This window comes from Nothoprocta perdicaria, unplaced genomic scaffold, assembly GCF_003342845.1.
Source record: "Nothoprocta perdicaria isolate Ctin4 unplaced genomic scaffold, notPer1 scaffold_295, whole genome shotgun sequence".
NCBI lineage: Eukaryota > Metazoa > Chordata > Aves > Tinamiformes > Tinamidae > Nothoprocta > Nothoprocta perdicaria.
The window spans coordinates 227185-254402 of NW_020455527.1; the positions used below are offsets into that span (position 1 = coordinate 227185).

The 27218-nt window shown below is 34.8% G+C and overlaps 1 protein-coding gene across 1 annotated transcript in view; it reads right to left on the reverse strand.

The window, feature by feature from the left end:
• ADGRV1 (adhesion G protein-coupled receptor V1) overlaps positions 1-27218 on the reverse strand; it is a 225333-nt gene that overhangs the window by 154007 nt on the left and 44108 nt on the right. Inside the window, exons 34-63 of the mRNA XM_026041834.1 lie at positions 25942-26753; positions 24849-25058; positions 23524-23654; positions 23167-23266; positions 21497-21676; positions 19807-19970; positions 19134-19227; positions 18496-18525; positions 16723-16801; positions 16249-16387; positions 15600-15741; positions 14506-14768; positions 13772-13947; positions 12836-12960; positions 11538-11704; positions 11315-11458; positions 10971-11078; positions 10247-10499; positions 9460-9582; positions 9021-9243; positions 8382-8586; positions 7110-7256; positions 5495-5750; positions 4522-4730; positions 3700-3876; positions 2990-3172; positions 2094-2273; positions 1310-1474; positions 695-812; positions 13-136 (exon numbers count right to left, since the gene is read on the reverse strand). Coding sequence (XP_025897619.1) covers positions 13-136; positions 695-812; positions 1310-1474; positions 2094-2273; positions 2990-3172; positions 3700-3876; positions 4522-4730; positions 5495-5750; positions 7110-7256; positions 8382-8586; positions 9021-9243; positions 9460-9582; positions 10247-10499; positions 10971-11078; positions 11315-11458; positions 11538-11704; positions 12836-12960; positions 13772-13947; positions 14506-14768; positions 15600-15741; positions 16249-16387; positions 16723-16801; positions 18496-18525; positions 19134-19227; positions 19807-19970; positions 21497-21676; positions 23167-23266; positions 23524-23654; positions 24849-25058; positions 25942-26753 — 5427 coding nt within the window. The remainder of the gene's footprint in view (positions 1-12; positions 137-694; positions 813-1309; positions 1475-2093; positions 2274-2989; positions 3173-3699; positions 3877-4521; positions 4731-5494; positions 5751-7109; positions 7257-8381; positions 8587-9020; positions 9244-9459; positions 9583-10246; positions 10500-10970; positions 11079-11314; positions 11459-11537; positions 11705-12835; positions 12961-13771; positions 13948-14505; positions 14769-15599; positions 15742-16248; positions 16388-16722; positions 16802-18495; positions 18526-19133; positions 19228-19806; positions 19971-21496; positions 21677-23166; positions 23267-23523; positions 23655-24848; positions 25059-25941; positions 26754-27218) is intronic.

The window sequence follows — 27218 nt, forward strand, 5'->3', positions numbered from 1 at the left end:
TGCTGTGCTGACCTGATAAGAGCAGTTCCATCATAATTTCCTGAAGGTTCTCCAATCAGGACATGCGTGGATGAGGGTGCTATCCCAACAATCCCAGAGGCTCCTTCATCCCCCACAATAACAATGGTTGCCAGACCTGTGAAGAAAAGAAAAGTCTTCATCACAAATAAACTTTACAAAAATAAGAGAGGGGACTTGTAAAAATATTTGTGTTACATTGTTTAAGCCCAGTCTGCCCAAGACAGCTTTAGCGATACCCACCCTCAGAGATGCTCAGAACTGGAGTGGATAAGCCCTAAGGCAATCTGATCTAATCGTGAAGATTTCTGTGCCTTGAGCTGGGGTTTGGACTTAAATGTTCTGTAAGAATCAAGTGATTCTTACAGATTTGAACCTCCCATTTTTTTTCTTTTAGTTATGAGTTCATCTCAAATCAGATATATTTTTTTAGTATCTACATCTGAACATCTACATCTTCAGAAATATCTGAAGTGGGGTTTTTTTAAGCTGCAATTTTAACATAAACTTCTTGATTCCTCGAGACAAGTAATAAATTTAGGAAGGTTTGATTGTTCAAACTGCTATCAAGTAAGCTATACACCACATACATAAGCACTGCAGACTAAAGTAACACAGATGTCAAATTTTCATGCAAAATGCCTCAAAAAAAGAACATAATGAACTTAAATTTTACCATTTACAGGGGATATCTCTGCATCACCAGTAGAGACTAGCTGAATTGTGTATGTTTCATTCCCTTCCAATATATCATCTTGTACTGCATGCAAGACAATCAACTTCTGGGATTCAGTCTGCATCATGTCAAAATAACAGAAAATACATATACATTAAGCAAAACAATACAGTAATATGTAAGAAAGTTTAAAAAACAGAAAAAATCAAGCATTATGTATGTATACAGTGATGTATTCTGTAATATGGTTTTTTAAAAACCTTTTTTTTTTCAGATCAATAAAGGAGAAAATATGCCTATCAAATATTGCCCCGAATCACCCAAAATGGCTATTTAAATGTGAATAATATCCTTTAAATAATTTTAAAACTGTGTTCACATCCAAATTTAAAGACAGAGAAAGCTTTCCATATGAAATGATTTCATCTGTGAAAGCACACTCAATCAAACATATAAATTCTACAGAAGAACATTGTTAAGATTAAATATAAGGGAGCAGAGCAGATTCCTGTCTTGTCTACATTTTTGACAGTGACAAGAAGCAAAATAAACTTAATAAGATACAGAGGCAAAAATTTAAGACAACCAAAACATTTAATATAATATCAGAAATACCTCATTGAAGTGAAGAGTACCATTGAGAGGTGTCAGGTCATATCTGGCTGCCTCCTCAATAATCCATATCACTCGAACTGCTCCATGTCCTCCCTGACTCCGACTTACAGTGAGCACTACAGTGGCAGCAGCGTCATCAGGTGTCTGAGGTTCTTTCACTGTCACCTAATGAAGAGGAGGAGGAGGTGGGAATTGCAGTAGGAGGCATCAATATATTATGTTACTATAAAAACTGGCTTTGAAAAGAAAAACAGAGTATTCCAGTGAAAACTTATAGATGGATAAGAGTGAAAATCAACAGCAATATAACAGATGTAGGAAATGCGTTGAATTCTGCTAGCAAAGATTAGTCACACAAGTTATTTTTATGTGCCCTATGATTCAAAACAATTACAGACCATGAGTCACACGTAGGCACAGCACCAGCAAAACGCAGAGCAGCAAATCATTCACAACAACTACAGTAAGATTCCTTTCAGATTTTTCTTCAAGCTTTTGCTTCAGCAATACAGATTTTAACATTCAACAGACACCACAATTTCTCCTGGGATGTTAGATTAAATTGATCCACTTACACAAAAAAACTCTATCTACACTGCAGGACTTTTGTTGATACTATCATGTATGAAACTAGATGAAAACAAACATGAGCATGTCTTTCAGCAGGAAAACAACAAACCCTTGTTCTACTCAAGTGAAGGTTTAGAAAAAGCAGCTACACGTTAGCGATATCAAGACATGATCCTGCTTTAACAGGAGACAGCACAATCCTAATCATACTCACAATTTTTTCTTCAAATCCAAATACACCAACAGGGGAATCATTTGGTGGAATAGCAACAGTTACCAGGGTGTCATTCCCAAGTCTTCCACCACCTGTTACCCTCATTAGGGAAACCTTGAATATCTCAAGGAATTCAACTTCATTGTCATCTATGATGGTAATTTCTATTTCTCTTGTAGTCTGTAAAAAAAAAAAATGGTACAACTAAGCTTCACCTATAATATTCTCTGAATTGCTCAAAAATGTAGAATTAATATAGATTAATTTAGTAATAGACAAATACACATTATTCCTTGATGATAGTTTATTTGTGCATTTGTATAACAAGAGTATTTTTAAGTTAATCTATGGTAAATCTTAAAACACATTAAGCAAATTAAAACCTGCCAATTGCTCTGCTTTCATTCTCAGTAGAATGTACACGTGGATAATACTGTACTTAAACTAAAACTGTGCTCACAAAGCATTTTTTTTGTGTGTGTGTGTGTGATAAAATGTTTTGGGCATTTGAAATCAAAACTTAAACACTTAGTATTTTCAGATGCAATGTGAAATTTTGAACGGTGCTGTATAAAAAATATAGCTAGAGAAATGTGTAGGTTCATTGTGCAAGTTCATTCAAAATACTTCTTATGCTACAAGCTTTCAAATGAATAGGTAAATAAATTAGTGCACTACTGGAGGTAGCAAAGGCATATGTTCCTGTGTGGTCACACATTTATGAGCATTTTGGCTTTGCACGTTAGAGCACTGAAGTCAGCAGTAACATTTATGCACGTAAGACAGAATTCAGACCATAAGGAAAACGTGCTCAATGAACAGATGCAAACTCTACAGGGGGAAAAGAAACTTGAGGACGGCAACCACAAAAAGTTGGATTTTCAGCAACTGCGTACCTGTCCATCTGCAAACGTAAGGTTTCCAAACGTTGGTGTAAAGTCTTCAAAGCTTGCAGTGGAACTAAAAGCTTCCCAAAACAGGGTTACTGACCCAAAGCTTCCAGCCTGTCGAACAACCGGAAGTTTCAGTATATTCTGTGGGGGTGGTACCTCATAAGCAGGAACAGCTCCACTTGCATCCTGAAAATTCAGTAAGAAACTGCTGAGTGTCACATCAAACTTTTTTTCCTGATAAATGTTGACATTGAAATATTCAAAAGCAACAAAACTGGTAGCGTCCTACTTTAGGATATGCTTAGCCTCTTCCATAAACTATATTGAACACGACAGGCTATGAACATCACATCAATCACAACAAACTGTTCATTTGATTTTTACTTTCAGATAAGAACAAATGCACAATAACCCCTTGTAAATTGTTTGGAATTAGTTGACTCTGCTTTCAGTAAAAGGTAAAATTAAATGACTCATTGAGGGTCATCCCTCAACTTAAATCTTGATATGATTCTATGACTTACACTCCAAAATCAACTTCATATATTAACTGTGAAAAAAATCTCTACTTTTTTTTTTTTTGACCTAGTATCTGTCCTATTTACCTGGAACAATTTCATCTTATAAACCTACTATAATGCAATTAAAAGTGTTCTGAAAACACAGACTCTCATCCTGGAATGCAGTTTTGAATGTTTTTCAGTCAATCTTACCTTTATAACGTTGAAACTAAATATTCCTCTGGGGTCATCATTCTCTTCGATTATTATTTCAGCTATTTCTAACCCAAGCCTCTTCACACTTGGCTGACTGCCAGTAGCAGAAGAATCTATCAGTTGCACATCAGTAATATTGATTATAAATCCTTCCTGTAATTCTGGAACGTTATCCTGTAGAAATATATATTTTTTTAACATATTTCTTCCTTCATAAAGCTTGCATTAAAGTACACGGGAAAAGACAATGATTTGCAGATTTCTTTCTGTTCAAAAATTGCCAGTATTTAAGATTATATTACCAATTCTTTGCCTCACAATATATTAAAGGTAATAAAGAACCTCTGCTGAATTTGAGCACCTGAAGTTGGCAGTCATATTCAAAAACTGTAAGAAGAGAGTTCATTCTTGCTGGCCAGATTGTTTCTCCTTTTTATAGAAAAGTTGGTAGGATTTTAGAAATTAAGGCAGGAATTTGAAAATTATGAATATATCCAAAGAACATATATACTTTTCACAAGAAAGCTTCCCAAATTACGGAGCAAATTTCTTGAATGGCAAATGAAGTTAAAAAAGAAAAAAACTGAAAACCAGTAGCCACCTGAGAGATTCATAATCCTCTCTAAGTATATATTAATTTTGATATGAAAACAAGCAAAATATCTGGTTCATTTCCAGTAAACAGTACTCAAATTCTTTCGAGGTAGGTGGATGCAATTCTATTTAATTGATAACAATCCAGCAAGGTAAGAATCCTTCCAATTGATCTCCCTTTCCTTATAAGGCCCTAATAACTAAAGGTGCTGTTAGACTACTCACATGAAAAATAGTGACTATGACAGAAGCTATTGCTGTATTTTCTTCCATGATGATTGTTTTCTTATCTATCATATAATCCTCATACTCTGTTGCTTGGTTGGAGAGAGGGAGTTCAAAATTAGGCATGGCACTCAAATGAATTGCAAGATCTCCAACAAATCCTTGTTCTCGAACAATTTGTAAAATTACAGTAGTTGAATTTATCCATCCTATAAAAACAGGTGAAAAAAAGGACAGCAAGATATGATTGTTTCACTCCTTGCTCTGCTGGCTTTCTAGCTCAGGCAAGTTGAGTTATAGCACACTTTAATTACCCTTTGCAACACAATCACAAATATACTATATTTGGATAACTGAATTCTAAAGCTAATGAGCAAATACAAGTTGTGTGACTACACAAACACTGTACAAATGTAAAGAATTTTATGATAGAATCTAGAGGAATGATACAATACTGAATTTTATGGTTTAAATATTTGCTACACAAAGCTTTTATTCCAACATGCATATTTCCTTCCATTCATTCCCCTGCCTCAAACTCCCATTTCAGTATTTTTTTTCTGGCATTTATATGCCTCTGAAGTCACTACCAATCCTAACAGAGAAAGAAGAAAATTGTCAAGAAAACAAACTTCGCTAGTATTGATACAATTCACATCCCTTTTGGAATACCAGTTTCAAGAACTTACAGGATTCCCCCCCAATACTTTCAGCTAGGAAAAACAGGCAACACTAATTGGCCTTAAAGTAGAACTGGTTAGGAGCTTTTAACTGTCAATATAGTCTGATATTGCCCACAGGATACATCCAAAAATGGCACAGTTAAGATGTTTTTAAGGCTGTTTCTGCTGCAAAGCTTTTAGAAAAAAAAAAGTCACTTCTAAAGACAAACACATAACCAGTACTATAACTTCAATGAATTTCAGTATGAAAAAAAATTTATTTGCTTCAAAGAGACAAAAGTCAGACCTACCTTCTGGTTCTGTGACTTTAACAAAGTATGACTCTGGATGCCACCCAATTATACCATGTGGAGAATCACTAGGTAAAATGGTAAGTACAGCTTTAGCCCTTTTGGGATCAATGATAGCTCCTCTCATGGTATCCTGAACGCCCGCAGTGGTAACCTGAGTGAGTGTAATATCCACCATCTCCGAAAGCTCTGCAACACTGTCTGCAAGGACTGTCAGGGTGATAGTGGACAGGGCTTGACCTTCTGAAAATGTAATCTAAAGGTTTAGAAACACACAAAAAAAAGTCTTTTTCTTTGAAGAAAAATTTGTTAAGTCTCCACCAACAGGAAAAAAAAAGAAATGGAGAGAATATTAACAATGTACACAAAACAATATAGAAAGAAAGAAAATCGGAGAAACAAGACAGAAAAAAAGCCTAGTCAAGAAAAAGGTAAGACACTTGATGTGACACAATGATTTTAAGTATTGGCCACACAGCAAGAAACGAATTCTCAATCAGAAGCACAATTATCAGATTCACTGAACACTAAGCTGAGAAGGAATTTGTTATAACCAAACTAAAAACATCTGAGAAAATGCCTGCCTGAGAAGCAGGCAATCAGCTTTTGAAACTCCTTTTTGACAAGTGCACTCCACGCACCAGGAAAAATTGCTCATTCATTTCAAAATGATTCAACATCTTCATTATCCCAGAATTGTTGATTTTGGAAAAGGACCTCCAGAGATCACCAGGTCCAGCCCCACTCAAGCAGGGTCAGCTGCATGAGTTGCTAGCCCAAGACACATCCAGCTGGGTTTTGAGACTTCACAACCTCCCTGGGCAACCTGTTGCAGTATTTGACTACCCTACAGGTAAATTTATTTATTTTTTCCTCAAATTATTATTTTACTTACTTAAATTCCTTTATTTTCAGTTGTAAATTTTGTTCCTCTAATCTTTTGTCCCTTATTTCCCCACAGCAGTGGTTTGTACTGCATCTCTATAGTCTCAGGGACCATATGGCTTTGTAGTTTCAATAAATGGCCACAAGTTGAAGACTGTTAAGATGTTAAGAACCAAAAATACGCTGATCAAAGCGTATCAAAAGGTTTAGCTAACAAGTAACCATAATTTTAATACAGTTGAGCAACCTGAAGAGCTTCAGAAAAAGGCAGACTGGGCCTTGCAATATTTTCCCAGGTAAGTGAATCTCTCAACTCTGTGTGTGTGTGTGTGTGTGTGTGTGTGTGTGTGTGTGTGTGTGTGTGTGTGTGTGTACGTATGCATGTGTATGTGTTGGTGTGTAGGCAGGAAGAAGAATGCCTCAGTTGCCACCTAAGCCAGTGGAAAATGAGGGGAAAAAAAGGAAGATAGGATACATTACATCATAAACAGACCTTTCTGGCTTCTGGATAGCATTACAGTACCCGGCTTTAGAAAAACCAACAGTGATGCTGTAGTATTACGTCTCAGCTTGAAATAAGAATTGCCAGATCCAAAAGAGGTCAGGACTCAAAAACTGATAGAACACCAAGGAAATTTAGCACATACTATCCTTCCTTAGTACATCTGCACCTATCATGCAAGATGTTTGCAGTCAATGCTTTACTAATACCAGTGATATTACTACATACCAGTCCTGAAGCTGGAAACACGTCACTAATGTTTCCACTGGCTATCCACTCTACTGTCACTCGTCCATACGTTCCTATTAAACGTTCAACATTCAAGGTGATTAAGTTATCTTGTTCCATTTCTTCAACTTGCTTAAATAAAGAATTCTAGAAAAGATATAAGTGGAAGAATCATAAAAATACTTTTTCATACATGATTCCTTCGGGATTTCAGGATTTGGGCCTGTAACGTAAGACGTAAATGTTCAAAGCTCCCAAATACGCATTCATTAAATTTAAATGACCTAATTTTCAGAGATATTCAATACTCCTAGCTATTATGGAGATAAAACATTAAAATGTCAGGCCTCTTAAGCAAAAAGGCAGAACTTGTTTTTTTTTTTTTTTTTTTTTAATATTTTATGTCCCATCTTTATTAAACAGATTACAAACATGGACCTGCCATATTTTTACTGCTGCTTCTTTTCTGCTATTCTCTTCACAACATGTGCAGATGCAATGTTTCATCTTAGTGAAGAATTTTCTGTATTTTATATCTCTAGTATGGATTTACTATAATCCTGTCCAAATGATTCTACTGTATTTGATGATTTAAGAATACTACCTTCAGTATGACACACTCTCCAAATTGAGTCACTCCATTACATAACCCAATCAGTTTATTTTTCAGGGAAAAAGAATCTTCAGATTTGTTTGTTTAATTCCCTCAGTTAACAAGCCCTAGTGACTGATCTCTACAATAATATATGTGCATCTATAATGTGCATATATGTGCACAATAATATATATGCATATATATATGGCATCTAAAAACTGAACATTTTGTTTGTTGTAAAACAATGTTGATAAACTAATATGCTAACTTAAATGTAAAGAAATTATAGAATCTCACAAAAGAAACAGACTGTGGAAACAATAATCACATACAACAATGCTAAACAGGTGTTAAAAAGCTATTATCTCAGATTTATTCAGAACAATACTACCATAGAATCACAGAATCCTTAAGGTTGGAAGGGATCTTTAGAGATCATCTAGTCCAACCCCCCTGCACATGCAGGGTTACCTACAGCACATGGCACAGGGCTGCATCCAAACAGGTTTTGAATATCTCTAGAGAAGGAGTCTGCACAGACTCTCTTAGCAACCTGTTCCAGTGCTCTGTCATCCTCACATTCCTGTCACTTTCCCTTATTTGCAGTTTTAATACACTAGCACTTCACTCTTAAGGAATGGTACATTTATTTTAATCATTTACCTTAGAATTTTTACCTGAGCAAATGCAATGACTCCATAGGCATTGTCATTGGATGGAATAATTATTTTAACAACACCATGAGCACCAATCTCTGCACCTCCTTTAGGATTTTTCAACAACACTCTGAAGCTCTCTTCCTCCTCTGGAATAACGTCATCAAGGATATTGACTGCTACTATAACTTCCATGTCCTCAGGCTCAAATATCAGTTCACCTGAACTAGCATAAAAACACATACATCAAATAACTAGAAATTGAGGATAATGATTAATGGTATTTGAAACCTCTGTTGCAAATTTACAGAGCATTTTCAGAGTTTGAATTTTTGTTTCTGTGGCTCCAAGTAATTCAGGCTTAAAGCAGTCTTTAAAAAAAAAGTCACAGAATAACTGAAATTAACTATGACAGTAATATAATTTATCACAGTTAAAAGCATAAAAGACAAAGATATAGCTATGGTTCGTTATTATCATGCTTCAAGGTCAGATGTAAGATTGTTTCTGTTCAGAATGAAATTCTGTGAAATACCCTTGAGTGGTAATAAGCAAAACCCGCACAGCAGTATATAGTGCTCTCTACCATGAGAAAAACAGTATCACAGGAAAAGAAATGCCAGAGCTGTAAGACAAGTCTTATAAAACAAAAAAACCTACCTAGGTATAAAATCTGACTGGTTGGAGATTGCAGTCAGTTCATAAATTTGGGAGCAGGATTCGTCAGTCAGAGCAATGAGGCTCTTACTGGAGTTCAGAGCCCTTGCAGTGACTGAAGTGACGTGATCCGCGTACGGGGCCTCCAGGATTGCAGAGAACTGGTTCACTTCCGAGTTCCAAGCATACAGTGCCGTTGTATCCTCACCAGCTAGTAGGACATGAACTACAATAAGCAAAGAAGATGAAAGAAAATTTCAGTAGCATATTTAAAATTTGACTTTGTAATGCCAGAAATGCTTTTGGGAGAACATTAATTACAATAACTGTAATAACTTACCTTAGGCAAGGCACATATGGGCATTTTTTCCATATGTATTTATTCCTGAAATTTCAGTATAATTGCCTACATTTCAAACAGATATTGTCATTTAAGTCTTACCTAAACCTGAAGGTGGCGTGAATACGTGGATGTTTTTTACAGCTTGGAATGGAAGAGACTGAAAGTGTCTGAAGGTAGACTGCCCTGTCTCCCAGATAAAAACTTCAGATGAATTTCTAGATTCTGCAAAGGAAGAAAAAAAATAAAAAAGCTTAAACATCTTTTGGCCAGTAGTTAAATTGCACATTGGTGACCACACAATAGTTAGAAGTTGACAGCTTTAACTATAAAGGGAATCAAAATGTATTTTTCTTTTTAATCTGTGTACAAAACTTCATACGTACAAAACTTCAGAATGACTGATACCCATGGTAAAATTCATTCACTGATATCCCCTAAGGGCTTTTGTGTATTCATTCAAATATAACTACGTTCATATTACTGTAGGAAAACAGCCAATTACAAAGAAAAATACAGACTGCAACACAGATTCAACAGATGTAGGAAGGCACTCACAAAACAACATATAAAATACCACATTCATAATAAAAAAATCATACTCATAATAAAAGACACAAGAACTGGGCTGACTGACGAAGTAGGTTGAATACCAGAGTTATTTCCTACTGTTCCTGGGAAAATACTTCATTTGCTGCATAAGTACTTGAGAACAAATGCAGCACTAGTATTTTATCAAGAAAAAGCAATTTACTTTGATAAGATACTTGAAAGAACTGTCACTCCCCAGTAAAACTTCAATCCCTACTTAAATTTCTTTATTACATATGCCTTTGCCATCAAAGGAATTAGCATATACTTAAAGACTGTTTTGTTTCCTGCTAAATACCTTGTGCAATAATTAAATAGATGTCTGATCCAGAAATCCAGGCCTCCATATGTTTTATATCATTTGCTGGTACTTCATGAAGTTTCCTAAACTCATTATTCAACCACTGGTACAAGAGAGAGTTCTGGCTGCTATTCGACGAAGAAACTAATAGATACAGAAAGCCTCCTCTGGGAAACAAGGCTATGTTCAGAGCTCCATAAACTGGAAGATGATGATGCAACACAAAAATGTCTTTATTCCACTGGAAAATCTATAGAAATACAGAAAACACTTCTTTACTGGTTCATATAATTAGTACAAGGAGAGCATAATCAGATGCCATGCTCAAAAATCAAAAAAAAAAAATTATACTGAAGTGAATTTCTCACTTCTAAGATGGTCTCTACATTAAGATAGAAGAACACTTGTAAGGTAAATTACATTACTACAAGCAGCTGTGCTCACCCTTCAGACAAATAGTTTTTTGCTCAGAAGCTATTTGTTTTCCTAGAGGTGTTTTACGCATTGAATTTCAAAGCAGAAATAACAATAGGATCAATAGTCAATGAGATGGAAGTAGTTTCTTCCTGTAGGACCTACTGGTAAATTTTAACAGGTCTGAAATTTTCCCTCCTCTAAATCCAAAAATAATGCACTTAGAGATTTATTATTTTTTCATTTGTTGAGCTGAAAACTAAGCAAACTAACCACGAAGTCAGAGAAGACAGAAGTATACTCCAACCTGGATGGAACTAGAATGCGTTGAACGACTTGCAATAATCAAATAGTCTTCTTGCTCCACAGCAAAATGTTTTACATCTCTGGTATACAGAACAAAGAGAGTTTGTATCTACGGGGAAAATAAGGAAAAGAGTGATTGTAAATCACTTCATAGTCTGTTGACAGATTCATTTACATAATTATTTATAATTATTTTACATTAACATATAATTTATGATCCTTTTTTAGAAAATATTCTATGGCTAGATTGCTCCACAGTTCTCTTCCACCTCCCTGACATGCAACCAGATGTGACAAACCTAGGCCATTGCACATTTTATTATGTTATAAGCAAAATAGATTTACCCACAACAGTCTGTGCCCAGGTATAAATGCATACACACTGTTGTTGGAAGCTTCCTCTTTGCCTTCTCCATGACTTATCACAAGATAGGGAGAGGCATTGATATGGAACACCATACACCTTCTAGGATTCCATATACTGAAATTCTGAGAAGAGAATAAAAAAGACTTTAAAATTCATTATTATATTAACAAGTAAATTCAGTGTTTAGGTATCAAAATTTACCTCAACAGGAACAAATACTCCCTTCCATCGGTAGAGAGTTGAAAAAGTAGCTGGAGGTGTACGCAAGAGAACACCATAAAGAATTTCTCCTGATGTAAAAAAACACCAAGTTGATGATGACTCTTCCACAAAACTTTGCAAGACAGACAGCACACTGATACCACCCCCTGCAATACAGTAAAACACAATACTACTTACTTTTAGCTTACTCTTGAGGTCTTTTCCAACCACATTTTCATAATTTACCTGCCAAATTCAGACCTAGTATCAGAAATGTTGAAATCGTCTCTCAAACACTTGGCAAAAGTGTAAAGCATTTGCTAGTGAAACTATAGTGAAATAGTGAGAGTTAAACAATAAATTTTTTTCCATATTTTTTCGAGTGTTCATAGATATCACATAGACAATTCAAGTACGATTCATGGTGATTTACTTTGCAATCTAGTTAAGTAAAAAAAAAAAACCTATAAAACAAATACTAACCAAGTGGCAAAAAAATTACAAAATTAAGTGTTTCCTTCCTCCATCCCTCAACAAGAACTTGTAACAATGAGATTCTTAGAACCGCCTGAACTGTTTGATTGGCTTATAGTTAAAAAGCACTGTGTTGTCAAAACTTAACTGCAAAAGGAAAGCCAAAGGCCCAATCTTATGTAACAAGGCAGGTTAGATCAGCTCCTCAGCCAGACAGGGTACTGATCTATGTTCCAAAAGAAGCTTCCTTTTCCGTCCTACTAATTTCAATGCAAATCATTGAGCAGCTACACATGTATCTATACCAGAACAAAAAAGTGTTTAGCATGCAAATGTCAACAAGTGGACAGAGATAGAAGGATGACTTCATTTGTTCACAAAGGTAATTTAGACCCAATTAAGTTTATGCAACTACAGTCTGAGATTCTCACTTGTTCCATAGTAAACACACTGAGAAATACTACAGAACTATGTGCAGCAGCAGTTTCACAGAACAAAGATATGCTGGGTTTATGTGAAGCATATCTTATATACAGTATGAGAAAAATCCCAAAATTGCAAGTATTAAAGAACATACCTTGTGAAAGAAGCCTAAGTTCATAAAAGGGACAAAAAAGGGCAGTGGAGATTACTGACACTATCAGAAATAGCTAATGCCAAGATGACTCAAACAGCTAAATTTGTTCTATCATGCTCATAAAAGTATCAATCTCTTTGATCAAGTCTGAATACATTAAATTACATTCCAAAATTACATCTTCTGTTTGGCTAGTCTATTTAGTATCTACACTTTGACAAAGGCAGTGAACTCATCATAAACTTACTGATGCCAAATGCAGTATCTGACAATGTCTCCCACTCAACACTCACAGATGTGTTGAGGCCATTACTCCGTGAAACTTTCAAATAAACTGTAGTGTTTGCTTCTTCAACTATCAAGAAATTTGTCCTAAATATGAAAATGATGAAAAAAAGAAAAAAAAAAATTTTTACAGTATCAAAATGCTGTAATCAAAAGAAATAAGATTTCTTATAGAAATAAGATTTCTATAGTACTATCTCATTTGTAAAATATACCATAGAAATAAGAATGAAATATCAATAATTAGTTTCACTATCTGGCAGACTAATTCATCAGGGTTGCCCAGTAATCTTCCTGAAAACTCTAGCAAAATTATCAGCAAATTCAATAAAATCTTCAAGCAACCTGAAAATTAATCACATTGTAGTCAGCCTGAAGAATTTTTGAAAACATCATTCCAACTGGTTCACTTGCTTCTGAAGTTGTTCAGAAGTGAAAGTATATTTTACTGTATTTATTTTTTACTATAGTTATAGTAAATTGTTACTCATTATTATTATTTTATTATTTATATTATACTAAATTTATATTTTACTATATTTAAGTCTGAAATATTTAAAAAAGTATCACTCCAGGGGCACTGATTTGAGGCTTAGAGCTCTAAATATGAATGACTAATTTGTGGAACATTTTGGCACAAATAAAATATCATTTTTAAAAATCCGTAAAGTAATTGACAATTCTGCTGAAGAACAGTCTATTTTTAAGTCTTTCTGTCGTTTTACAGAGTAACAACGGTGCATGGAAGATACTGCGTATTTTAAACTTAGAAATGTTTTAAAACTGGGTTGTCACCTTTTTCTTTGTAAAGAATTAATTGAAAGCAAAGTTGTAGAGAAATATCAACTTTAGTGAATAAGAAAAACTACCTCCTTTCAACTGAATCAATGTATAGTACCTATTTGTAACTGGGTAGATGCTGAAAAGTCCTAGTGGAGCTTGGTTCTGTAATACTGTGATCATAGTTTGCACTCTTGTTCCTAATCTGGCTCCTCCAGTTGGATTGAACAGAGTTACAATAAAGTGCTCATCCATTTCTGGTTCTTCATCTAATATTGCAGAAATGTGCAGTGTCTAATAATAAAACAAGTACATAAGGTCATTGAAATATGACAGTTGACTTCCCAAACAAGTAAAAGTTAGGAGGTCCATATCTGGATTTAGATCCCCATGAGGGAACCCCCTGTGAGGGGTCGACATAAGACATAAGAATAGGTATGACATTTGATGTGACAATTTGACATTGCACACACTATTTTGTTCAGATGAACTGAAGCACCAGGGTAGAGAACGAGATTTCTTCTTCTACCAAACTTCTCCTGCAAGTTAAGAATCTATTATTTTCTATTATTATTACTATAATATTATCATCTTTTATTTATTTTCATAAACTTTCAGTTTACTTCAACTATTACAACAAAATATCTAAAAATGAGTACACTTAATTTTTCCTGCATTCCTCCATAGGATAACAACAAAAAGAAGCAAAAAAAAATCAGTCGCAGCTCATGAATCCTTTGAGGATGAAAGAATAAGAAAACATAAATCTAAGGCAAAATAATTTCTGAATTATTTCCATCAATTTCAAGAACGCCTCCTTCATTTCTTCTGGAGTAACTACTTGCATATTACCTTGAATCTGACTCCCTCTTCCAAAACAATGTATCCTTGAGAAGGGGTCAAATCCACTGATGCCTCTGAAGAATTAACTTCACTTACAAGATACTGAACAGTCACGGTGCCAAATATTCCCTGAGGAGGTTCTCTAATAATGGTTAATACTGCAACACTTTCCATCAAATGGAGGGCTGTTTGCTCTCTTAGGAAGAAGTGATCGCTGTTATTGAATGACAAAATTCCATGGCCATCATCATTGGCAAGAATAGTAATTGTGGCTGTGGAGAAATAAATTATGGAAATGTACTTTAATTAACACAATGAAATTATACATACATACTAATAAAATACATACAAACACAAATTCTTTCTTTATCTATTCTTTTTCTCAGAGTGCAAAGCTCTGCACCTAGGAAGGAATAACCCGTTGCACCAGTACAGCCTGGGGCTGCTGGTGGACAGAAGTGAAACACGGGTCAGCACTGCATCTTCATGGCAAGCACTTCAAGGGAGGGGAACCTTCTCTTCTAGTCAGCACACACATCTGCAGTGCTGTGGCCACTTCTGGGCTCCCCAATACTAGAAGGAGATCAATGTAGTGGAGAGAGACCAGTGAAGGATGGCTGAGGAACTGGAGCACCTCTAACACAAGGAGAGGTTGAGAGGGGTGGGATCGCTCATACTAGAGAAGGCTCAGATGGAATCTGATAAATGCCCATAAATATCTGATGAGAAGGCGCAAAAGGCTACCGAGCCAACACTAAATTCTATTGTATTCATGTTCTCACTTCAGTATATATACACAAAATGCTTACAATACTACCTGAAGAGACTATGTAAATATTTTAACAGGGAACATCCCTAGACAGGAAGAATCTAGAATCTCTTCAAATATATTATAATTACCCTTAAAAAAGTCTAAGTTTGGTGCAGTAATACTTATCAAGGTCCTTTTATTACCCTTTAATTCCCTCTCTATTTTATACATGATCTTGATAATAGTATAGATTACTTTAAGTGATATTTAAGAACTTTTCAGGAAAGTTTAAAGAACTACAATATGGTAGTTTCTGAAAGATGGTTGTTCAGAAGAATTATCTTAGTCTTACCTGTTGTGTTCTCCCCTAACTCCAGCCCCAGAGAAGGATTTGTTAAAATTAATTGGAATCGCTCATCACCCTCAGGAATATCATCATCAAAAATCATGACATCAATAGATTTATGCCTTTCTCCATCAGCAAAAAAGAGAGTCTGTTAGTGAACACAACATTGAACACAAAGCATTGAACACTTGCAGCAGTTAATCACACAGAATTTTTCAGTTAAGGTACATACAATTCCTTTAAATAGAAATCAATAGAGGGCATGAAGAGCCATACTGGCCACATCTGTCGAAAATTGATCAAAACCGAAGTTCATTTTGTTGCAGTGAGGATAAGCAAGAGAATGTACCTTGAAAGTTCTGTTGTAAAAAAAACTTTATAAAAAAAAGCAATGTTTCTAAACAATATTATGAAGCTTGAAGATGCTTGAAGTTCGAAAGCTTAGAATGCATTTTACATCAAAAACATTTTAATTTTTAGAATGAAAGATATAGTAAGAATAGAGATACTATTTTTTATTTCATTCTATTTGAATAATCAGAGCAATTAATTGAAATACCTAGCTATATGACTGATAATTCTGCAGAATAATCAAGATGATATTCTTTTGAGATAGCTGGAAAAAATGAGCACTGTATTTAGAGTTTTTTCTTACCCTTGAGGTCACATTAAAATCCAAACCAAGCTGTGCCTCCAAATTTTGGGCATAAAAAAACAAAGACACATTTCCATAAGATCCTCTGTTTCTATATGCTGTTATTGTCAGATTCCTCTGAGTTTCATTAACTTCAAAACTAAAACAAAAAGAAAAAGTCTCAGTGCTTATTAGGTGGTATTATTTTGAATAAGGACAGATTGTTATTTCATTGTCTGGCTATTTCATACTCTGGCTCCACGTATCTTATATGTAAAAATCATTATAGTATTAGTAGTTGCCTAAAAAGAACCATTACAAAACATACACTAAATGTTGGTTCTCAGTGTGGGAATCATCTTCTACTTCCTAATTCTATCGACTTGAAAGATTCTTTGTTCAAACCCAATTTGAATGGAAACTTTACAATTAATTAAAATAAATAGGTAATCCAACCCCTGACTGAGTAGGTTCTTCAAGGAAAATAAGACTTACTTGGTACTTTCCCACTCGATTACTCCTCTTACTCCATCATTAGCATCAATAACAATTTGAGAAGCTATACCTTCCAAATCTAAAATACAAAACAGAAGGACAAAAAATAAAGAAAATTCTTTTCTTAATTTTTTTTAAATTCTCACCATCTTTATAAAATACTGTGATTTTCTGTTTCCAGAATCTTGAGAGAAACAGAAGCAAACAAGATAATTAGAAATTAGAATTGTCATGTCATCTTAATTTGGTTTTATTTTGCCTTTTTTTTTTTTTTTTTACAATGACACTCAACATTTTGCATACAGTGCTAGGATACGAAAGAGACAATGAATAAGAAATGATTCCGTATTTTATCTTCTATTCATGTTCACTGCCTGATTGTAAACCTTAATGGCATACATCTCAAATTCTGCTACTAATGCAGAATTAGTAATTTCTTTGTGGGCTGTTCTCTTTTACTTTATGCACTGTAACACATTGTTGCTAAACATAAGGAGAAACTTATTTTCTCTGAAGGTAACAGAGCACTAGAGCAGATTGTGGAGCACCCATTCTCGGAGATATCAAAAGTTGTCTGAACACAGTCCTGGGCAATGTACCCTAGGTGACCCCACTTGAGCAGGGTGGGTTGGACTCCAAATGCCTGTCCAGTCTCAATCACTCTGGGAGTCTGTGGTTCTGTGCTATACTGATTCAGAAGTATTCTCACAGCTAATCCTATAAGAAATGTCATTATACATAATTCAGTGTGAAAACACTGAATAATATGTGTTAGTGTCAGAAATGACCACAAATTTCAGAGGATAAAACCAGACCAGTTGCAACTTGATTCTTCTAAAGAAACACAGTCTTGATTTGTTCCGATTACCTTACATGATTACCTTAATTTACTTCTACTTACATTTTCATAAAGACCTAAAAAGAATTTAAGAATGACAACTTCTAGAACCAGACTGACTGCATAAAATGAGTCTGTAACAAGTACACTTTAGATTTGCATTATATACATACTTAGCTTCATAGAAAAGATTTTTCTCTATTAAATCAGTTAAATAGCATAGTTCTACATCTTTTCCTCTCTTTTCCTTATGTTCACTTTTGCATTTAGGCTAGGCTGTTTCTTCCATCTTCTCTAGAATGGAGAGCATGGATGGAGAGAAATGGGAGCATGGATGAAAAACAGAACTATATGCTTTCTGCTCCTGTTCCCATTAACATATCATTCACATCTCAGATCATACAGTGGTTAAACTCAACGTGTTTGCTATATTACAGACATACTGGACTTACTAGGCAATGCCATGAGTAGCATGTGCAATATATTCCAGATGTATTGGACTGACTGCATATGCCAGTAGCACATGTGAAATACCCACCTCTTGATATCAGATTGCTACCATATTAATGTTAGACATCCAAAAGAAATGCATTGTATTCACAGGGAGCTAAATTCTCAATAGCAAACTGATGTATATAAACAAGAAAAATAAGAGAATTGTCTGATAACAAACTTCAGTGTGATATTTTACCATCACAACAAATTTCTGTCTCATTGGTTAAAACTTACTGTTCAGTTGAAATCCGTTTAAGCTAATGCAGATATCACGTCAGGGTTAAACACAGCTCAATGGAAGGTGCTAATATATGACACCTAACACAACTTAATTCAGATTAATCCCTTGTAGTTACACGTTTTTCTTTTCACGTTGTATTTTATAATCAGTTAACTAGAGCCTAGTCTCTACAAATCAGAGAATAGTCTTGCAGTTTTACCTTTCAATCTGTAACGAATTAACTCAGTCACTTCTATAGGCATGCAAAGAAAAGGAAAGAGAGTCAAAGGTGTTAGAAACAATCAGTATAGCTATTTCTTTAGAACAGTTGTCATTAAAGTCAGTAGAGCTTGTTCTATTAAATTCAGAAGAAGCAGAATGAGTAGTTAACCAAGCAAATGATAAATGAAGGTCACGGGAAGATTGGAAAAGCTATAGGTTGTGAAGCTTAAAAGCAAAAATAAAATCAATCTTTTAAAAGAATTAACTAAGAATGAACTATTTACCATATCAAGTAATTTGAGATTTTTGTTTCCACTAAGTACTTAGGTAATGTAAATCAGATAAAAACATTGATAATAAATTTTTTCAGATAATTGTGCTTTTCAATTGATAATTGCTAAAGCTTCTATAAAAATTATCCAATGATTTTTGCAGAGTCTAAAAATGTAAGAAATAAGTGCAATAACTTGCACTTCAATATCCTATAACGCTATTGTTATCCTATAATGCCTTTTTTCCCCCAGATAATCCTGCCTCATTTTGTCAAGCTAGTAAATGTTATCATGATAATCTCCAGGAGTATTATAATGTGCATACAATTCAAAGAAAAAGCAAAGATAATCCAGTAACTTATACCTAGCTTAGGTGGGAATGAAGTTGAATGGTTCATGATGAGTTCCACTGAAGACAAATTAACTAAGAAGAATTCTTGCATCTCTGGTATATCATCCTGCAAAACACAAATACAGTACATAGTCTTTCCATTTTCCTTTAAGAATTACGAAGAGTCACCAAAAAGTAAGCCACTAGAAGTCTGTTATATTAAAATGACACTATAAATCATTTATTTTTCTATTTTCCTGGAATACTTTAGTTGGCTCTGTAACTGATTATCTTGAAAGAATACTATAAAATACTGTAAAACATTTCATGAACTGGTGCTACACAGTCACTAAATTATTCCTACATATAACTTTCTGTCCAGCTTCAAAATAAATAAATCTCAACCAAGGAAAAAGTATGAGCCTGTAGCAACCAGGTCATACCAGTATGCAAGTAACAAAGTACCCTATTATGAAAAGTTGTTGTAAAGCTTTAATCAAACAGCTTAATTTCATTTATGCATAAGTAGAGCTTCTTTCTGCGATTTCTCGTTCCTTTTTCAATTCAACATTGAGATTAATCATCTTTCTAAAGCGCAATTACAAATATCTTGAAAAAATGCATATGATGCCAAGTTTTAGGTTCCAAAATATTTCCTATTTCAACTAAAATAGAACTGTACAGATTTAAATGGTTTACAGCTTACCTCTAGAATAGTAATATTTATGGCAGCTGATGTTTCTCCTTCCTCTAAAATCAATGATCCAGAAACAGGTATATAATCAGTTCCTGGTTCAGCCATGGTCATGTCTGTCTCATTCCTTATAGTGAGCAAGCCTGGAACTGTTGCATAGGTAACATTGACAGTACCTGTTTAATGGTGACCAAAAAATAAAAAAATAATAATAAAAAAACATTTTTAGATAGCTCTCACTGACAAAGAAAAAGAAGAGATAAAATGCTCATCCTCAAAATGAAAAGACTAACTGCAGAACAGAAGGATTTAAAAATTAAGACAGAATAGAGTGGAGCCAAGTAGCTATTGATTTCAGAGGGCTTTCAGTCCAGCCTTTGGTGACTCATGCAATATCACAAGATACATAAATCATTAACACCAAATGTACTCAGAAATTTGAGGTGCTATGGACCTTATATTAGGTTGCTGAAGTGTTATCTAGGACATATAATATATTAGTAATTACAGTATTGATACCAAAGGAAACAGAACATTACAAAAGTGTTTATCAAAGAAAGGTTCTGAAGATAGTGCTGGGAAATACAGCTTAATAAACCTAACTGCCCTCACAGAAAGATTCATATGAACTTCAATATAGAATAAAGTTAGAGGACACATTGAAAAATGTTACCAAGGGGGAAAGCTAGCTGCGACTTTTAGAATAAAACTATGCCTCACAAATCTGTCGGAGTGAATCAAGCTGCAAAAAGCTAGCCTATGTGGAATTAAATACAAGGGAAAAGAGAGTCTTAATTCTACGTAGACAGTATTCTGTGTATAAAGTAATGGACTTTATTAGGAATTACCACTCTGTAAGAACTATTACAATTAAAATGGATAGTTATCTTAAAATGTTAGTTTGCCGAGTATTGCTCAAAAAGTTGAATATTGATTGAGATTTGATAAGAAATGGGAAAGATAAAAGCTTCATAAAAATGTCTAATTCCATCAACCTACTGTGTGCCCAGATCTTGAATATCAGTTATAGCTGGTCACTTCAATACAAAATATAGCACAAGATATTGAGAGGATTATCACAAATGTCTAAGAAAAAAAGTATACAATTTTGCAAAGGAAATTATTGGGTTTTTTGTTTTTTTGAAAAAATGCAATTGAAATTCTCAGCATTTTAGAATATAAAAAAATATTTTTGCTCATGTTACATTAATAAATTGTGGAAATTTCCGTATGCTAAAAGATAAATTGATTCAAGAAGGAGTGAGATTTTTTAAAGAAGACAGATAAATTGAGTTCAGTGGTCTGGATGAAACCTTTTCCATAGGTTTTTAGGACGTTCCTAAAAAGTTAAATTCTAGAAGTTTTGAGAAATACATGGAAATTTTACTCTATACATAATCTTTTTCTCTTGCATTTTTTATTTTTTTCTGAAGGGTCTAACACTCACTAAGCATAAAGGCAGCATCCTTAAAAGACACAACTTCCACCTTCCAGACTCTCTGATGTGGAAATGAGGACTATGGCTCTGGTTTTAACTGACAGCCCCAGCTCTGCAGTAGAGAGTCTAGAAATAATCAAATTATTAAAATTTTAAAATCTGAAAATATTGACTGGATTCAAGATTGCCAGACCTTCTAGGTTCCCTGCCTTAGCTTTCATTTACCTAGTTATTACTGAAACACAAAAGTTTCAGTATACAAACCTAGCGATCCAAATTCTCTGTTAATAAAGAGCTGAATAGTTTTGTTTTCCTCTGGAATTATAACTTCCCTGGATGTGGAAGCAAAATTCAAGATTCCATGTGGTTCATCACTAGCTTCTACTGTCAACACTGCTTCATATCCTTGACTATCCAAAGCAGCGGCTCCTGTTGAAGCAACTCCTGTAAAAGTACCAATGGGCTAAAGTCAATGAAGTGCAAGGCAACTACGTTCTTCTCATTACATTATTATTACAAATAATAAACAATTCTGCAATTAAAATGCAATGAAACCAAAAACATGATGTGCTCACCTAAGTTCATGGTCAGTGGAGCACAATATATATAGTATATTTATATTTTTAAAAAAAAACAGAAACATACAATAACAGTAAAAAAGGATATGCTCTTAAGTGTAAAATCATAAAAATACTTAAGTAATGAGCCAACTTAATTGGAAAATCACAAATATTGATCTCCCTAAAATCAATAGAGAAGTAATTCATAAAGCTTAAAATTAGATTCCATTTCTCATTCCATTAAGAAATTACTCCCTTACCATTGGATATTGAACACATGAAAGTAAATTCTATCTTTTAGGCTAGATGTCATCTTGGTGAATAACTGCTGAGGTATCAATTTGTGCTAATCTTCATGGGCAATAAGAATCAACAAATGATTCTAGAAAGCTCTTCTCAGTGGTGGCCAGTGTGACAGGACAAGGGGAAATGGGCACAAGCTGAAACACAGGAAGTTCTATCTTCAGGTGAGGAGGAACTTCTTTTCTGTGAGTATGACAGAGCCCTGGAACAGGCTGCCCAGAGAGGTTGTGGAGTTTCCTCCTCTGGAAGTCTTCAAAACCCACCTGGACACCACCCTGTGCCCCATGCTCTGGGTGTCCCTGCTTGAGCAGGAAGATTGGACTAGACGATCTCTAGAGGTCCCTTCTAACCTTAAACATTCTGTGATTCTGTGAAGTTGGTATGATAAATATAGAAGCAATACAATCTATACCAAGCTAGTGATGGGTAAATTCCTTTTAATACAGAATAGTTCAGAAGAGTTACAGAATATCACTAAACCTCTGTCATCTCTCTATTCAGCTTTGGTGAGGCTGCACCTGCAGTATTGGGTGCAGTTCTGGGCACAAGAAGGATGTGGAGCTTCTAGAGAGAGTCCAATGAGTGACAAAGATGATTAGGGGGAATGGAACATCCTAATTTAAATGGTAAGAATAAAATGTTTCCACTACCTCGAATTCAGAGACAAATCAGAAAATGCACTTGAAGGATGATAAAATGTATGTTACATTGAGGAGGTCCTGAGACATGAAATATGTTACTGATACCAGCTTTTGTAACAATAGAACATTACAACAGTGACCAGCAAACCAAGAAAGTTTGAGAACAGTACTGGGAAATACAGCTTTACATACCTATTTCCATATATATGTGCATGTGTTTGTGTGTGCAAAGTTATGCATATGTATATTCATATGTATGTGCATATACAAATGCACAAGTACAAACATGTATATACATATTTTAATAGAAATAAACTTGATATATTTTTCAGCCGATGAAGTTTAGTCTTGTACCTCCAATATTTCTTTATGTATGCCATATTATACCATTTAATTGTATTTTTATGGTAATGCCATTATTCTGCTATACCTTGTGTTTTGACATTATACAGGATGATTTTATACTCTTCTTTTTCTTCAGGAATATGGTCATCCAGCAAGTGAACATATAGTGTTGTATTCAATGACTCCTGTTGATTTTAATGACAATTTGATTAATCATCACTAAAAAAAAAAATACAATAGTACTACTATTTGATAAGCATTTTGAATGACTCCTTTAAAAAATGTTGAGCTAAAAAAAATCAAAAAAAATTGAATTCAAAGAATATGGGAACAAGTCAATAATGAAATCAAGAAACAAGAGCTGCTAGGCAAGCAAACCTCTTTCACTTCAGCCCTAAACACAACGTTTTCCTTCAGCTATTAACTCTGCTTACGGTCATACCTCAGGAAAAAAGAGTATTCCAGAAAAATTTTCAAAATTTTGTTTTACACGATGTCCAACAATCTTCCATTCAACAGTAACATTTCCCAGTCCTGGGGCAGTTCTAAGGATATGGAACTGCACTTGTTCCCCTAGGAATAAATGACAAGGCACAATGTTTTGGAATTTCCTCTTCTATACATCCGTGCATCTTGATTTGTACAAACTAAAGATGCATTTAGTATCTCATTTTTAAATTAAAGTGTGGAAATCTAGAGATATAGGTAGCTTGTTTAAACATTAGAAGGTATAAAAGAAAAAACCTAACAACAAAAAGCCTAACAACATCCTTTCAATCACCAAAAATCAATTAGTACTTGTTGAAGCCTATTGTATATCAAAGAGTGTGCATACAGAGCTTGTTTTTCCTTTCTGCATAGGAATACTAAAGGTCTTGGGAAAGCTGTCTAAGAAATTGTAATATCTTTTCCTAAAGTGTTTTTGAAGAAAATTCATTGTATAATGAACCGAACATGCTTTCTTTTATTTGTGCATTTTGTAATGATACTGAATTTTGTGTTAACTATTTGTTTGCAATGGTTGTGAAAATTGTCAAATAGGATAGACTGAATTTCAGTTCAGTGTTAAACAATTTGATAAAGCAGTCTCAGAGGTGCTCATAAACAGCAAACGTGCCCTCAGATATCTGATGGTGGAAAAAGAATACTTTCAATCTCAATAAATCAATTCTTTTATTCTCTTAAGAGCAATATGGACTAACTTAAGACAAAGGTGTACACCTCCAAGTTTGAAATCCCGAGGCTTAAAATACATACTTTTATTTGAAAATTGAGTGGCATAGTTCATGTATTCTTTTTTAACAGTATTAATACTTTATTTTAATGAATAATACTAAAGTCTCTTGAGATGAAAAAATTAGTAGGTCTACCTACGTAATTTCTAAACTGTAACAGAATGCCTCAGTTTCAGATGTTCAACAGTTGCTGCCATGTAATAAAGAATGTTTAAGCATTGGAAAATGCTCCAGGTCATCATAACCTTCGGGACTGGGCCAATTTGCATTAATTCATGCTCATTAACAGCTCATCTTAGCCTGTCAGATTGCAGTTGGCTTGGCAAGTCCATCAAAATTGTTATTGTGGAGGAATGCAGGATGAAAACTGGGTGCACACACAGGAAAAGAACTAATACAAGCCTTCTATATGAAAATGCAAAGATAATTTTCAGGATGGAGCAGAGAATGAACACCTGGTAGAAAAAGACAACTTCAAACACAAAATGCAATGCTTACATTGCTGATTAATCAACAAAAAGAATAAACCCACCTTCACGACCAATGACAGATCTTGAGGTTGTCTGAAAGCTAATAATTCCTGCCACATTGTCACTTGCCAGAATAATCACTGTGACAGTGTCAAAATTGGGCAGAATTCGACTCCCTCCTTCAGTGTGAACCAAGCTGATTATGATACTTTCATTATCCTCTGGCTCTGGATCATCCAAAATGGTCAATGTGACCATCTTTTTTGTTTCCCCTACAAGGAAAAGAATATATTCATAAACATGCCCATAAAAATCATCTTCAATAAGACAGATCACATCATTTTATAGCAATTTTTATAAAAAATAAAGAGGACAGATGGATTACATCTATTTACTTATCTTTCTGGAAGTTATTGACTATCATTGTGAAGTTGTATCTGGTTACTATCAAAGAGGACACGTTAGAACAATAAGATTATTATTAAATGCACTATGCACAGAATAATTGGTTAGAAATCATTTCTGAATTCTTCATTTGCATTATATATTTCCCAGATTTGTAAATTAACTTATAAAAGTGGAACATTCATCCTGTACTCAAAATTACCAAGTACACAAGCTCTCTGATGCACTATGCCTTCTATTTGAGTATATTTACTGGGCCAGGGAATGCATGAAAAAGGATTGTGTTAGCTATTTGTCTTCTGGACTGTCAAAGAACAATAATACAACCAGGAAACACTATGAATTACCTGTCCCTATAGAATTCATCAAATTTTATAGTCCTATTGTTCAGCAGATGAGTGTAACCAAGGTGTGTTTTGAGGTTTTGGTGTAAATGAAATTTTTATAATGCACACTGAAATATTTCTCAAAAGAAGAAAAAATCTTAAACGTTCATGCATTTCAGTATCTTCTAGTATTACCTCCTGAGAAACTTCTTTAGAGAAGACTGGGTGCAACTATGCAAAATAATGGTATATGCTAAAACCAGCTGTATTCTTATGCATATCTATCTTGAGCATTATTGGAATTTAGTCATTTAAGAAAAAGATGTCACTTTTGTCAAAACATCTGAGGGACTGAGTGCTCATAAGGTTCTGTTTGCTCTTCCTGTTTTTCTAAGGTGAAAGTAAAATCAAAACCTTGCCTCACCTTCATCAAACACCAGAATTTCACCAACGCCTACAAAATCCAAGTCTGGGATAGCAGTTCCACCAACGACACGCCATTCCACTGTCACTTGTCCCAAGCTGCCTTCTGTTCTGTGTATCATCAGCTGCACCTTTGTCTGAGGACGCTCTTCTACCTCGACATACAGACCTTCCTTGGTTGCATTGGGACTTACACTGTAGATCTTAAATACTCCAAAGGCATCTCCATTCATCATTATGATAACCATGGAAGTATTTGGCTGTCCTATAGTTGGCTGATTCTTTAAGCTGGCTGAGATGTTCATTAGTTCAACTTTCAAAAGGGATATAGTGAATTTTTCATCCAGCTCTGGCAAACTGTCAGGGAGTATAGTAACTGTGAGATTTGCAAACTCTTCCCCTTCTAGCATTATTGCCTTCTGACTCGTAACAGATTCATAGTCACTACCAGCAATGGCTTGCATGCTAAAGAGAGTGGATGCACTGGTGGCATTTTTCTTGTAGGTCCAAAATCCTGAAATATTAGTTACTGGGCTGCTCTCTGACGCCAGCCAAAAGCAGACTGGAGTCCCAGAAGCACTGGAATATGCAAAGGCTGAACACACTTGTTCTTTTAGGCACCGAGTTGCACAGGCGTACAGCGGGTCATCTGCAGCTGACACATTCACTCTCATCTTAGATGGCTGCTCAGGAAGGCCTTGCACAGGAGACTCATAAAAGGTCAGGATATCCTGACCTTGCTCGATGGCAAGAGTCACAACATCAGTGTCAGAAGTGCTATAGAAGATCCAAAGCTCACCAAAATTTCCCCCACTAAAAGACACAATAAAGGGAAAAGTTATGCTAAGCAATGAAGGATAGTTAATATCCTGTATAATGCTGGTTAAGAGTAACGGAACCAAAACTACTGATCCTCTTTGATTTGTTGAAAAAATGTGAATAATGCATTAAATTGCAATCCCCTTGAAGCTAGTACCAAAATAATTAAGGTAGTACTTTATGTGGACAAATTTGATTTATAGCCTCAGCAGTTATTTGTTAAGAATGCAAATTTGATTTTTCTTTCCCCCTAGGAATTAGGTTGCTCTTCTTAGTACTTGCCAGCACTTCTAGCTGTCAAGGAAGAAGAGGGTCAGCACTGCTCAGCTTTGTTATCTTTCTTCCTATGCGTCCCCAGAGATCACATCACATGTATAACCCTGTTTTCTTGCTTCTTTCTACCCTACACAGTTTGACTCATTTCGTCCTTCAGTTCAAATCATAGCAATAAGCTACTGT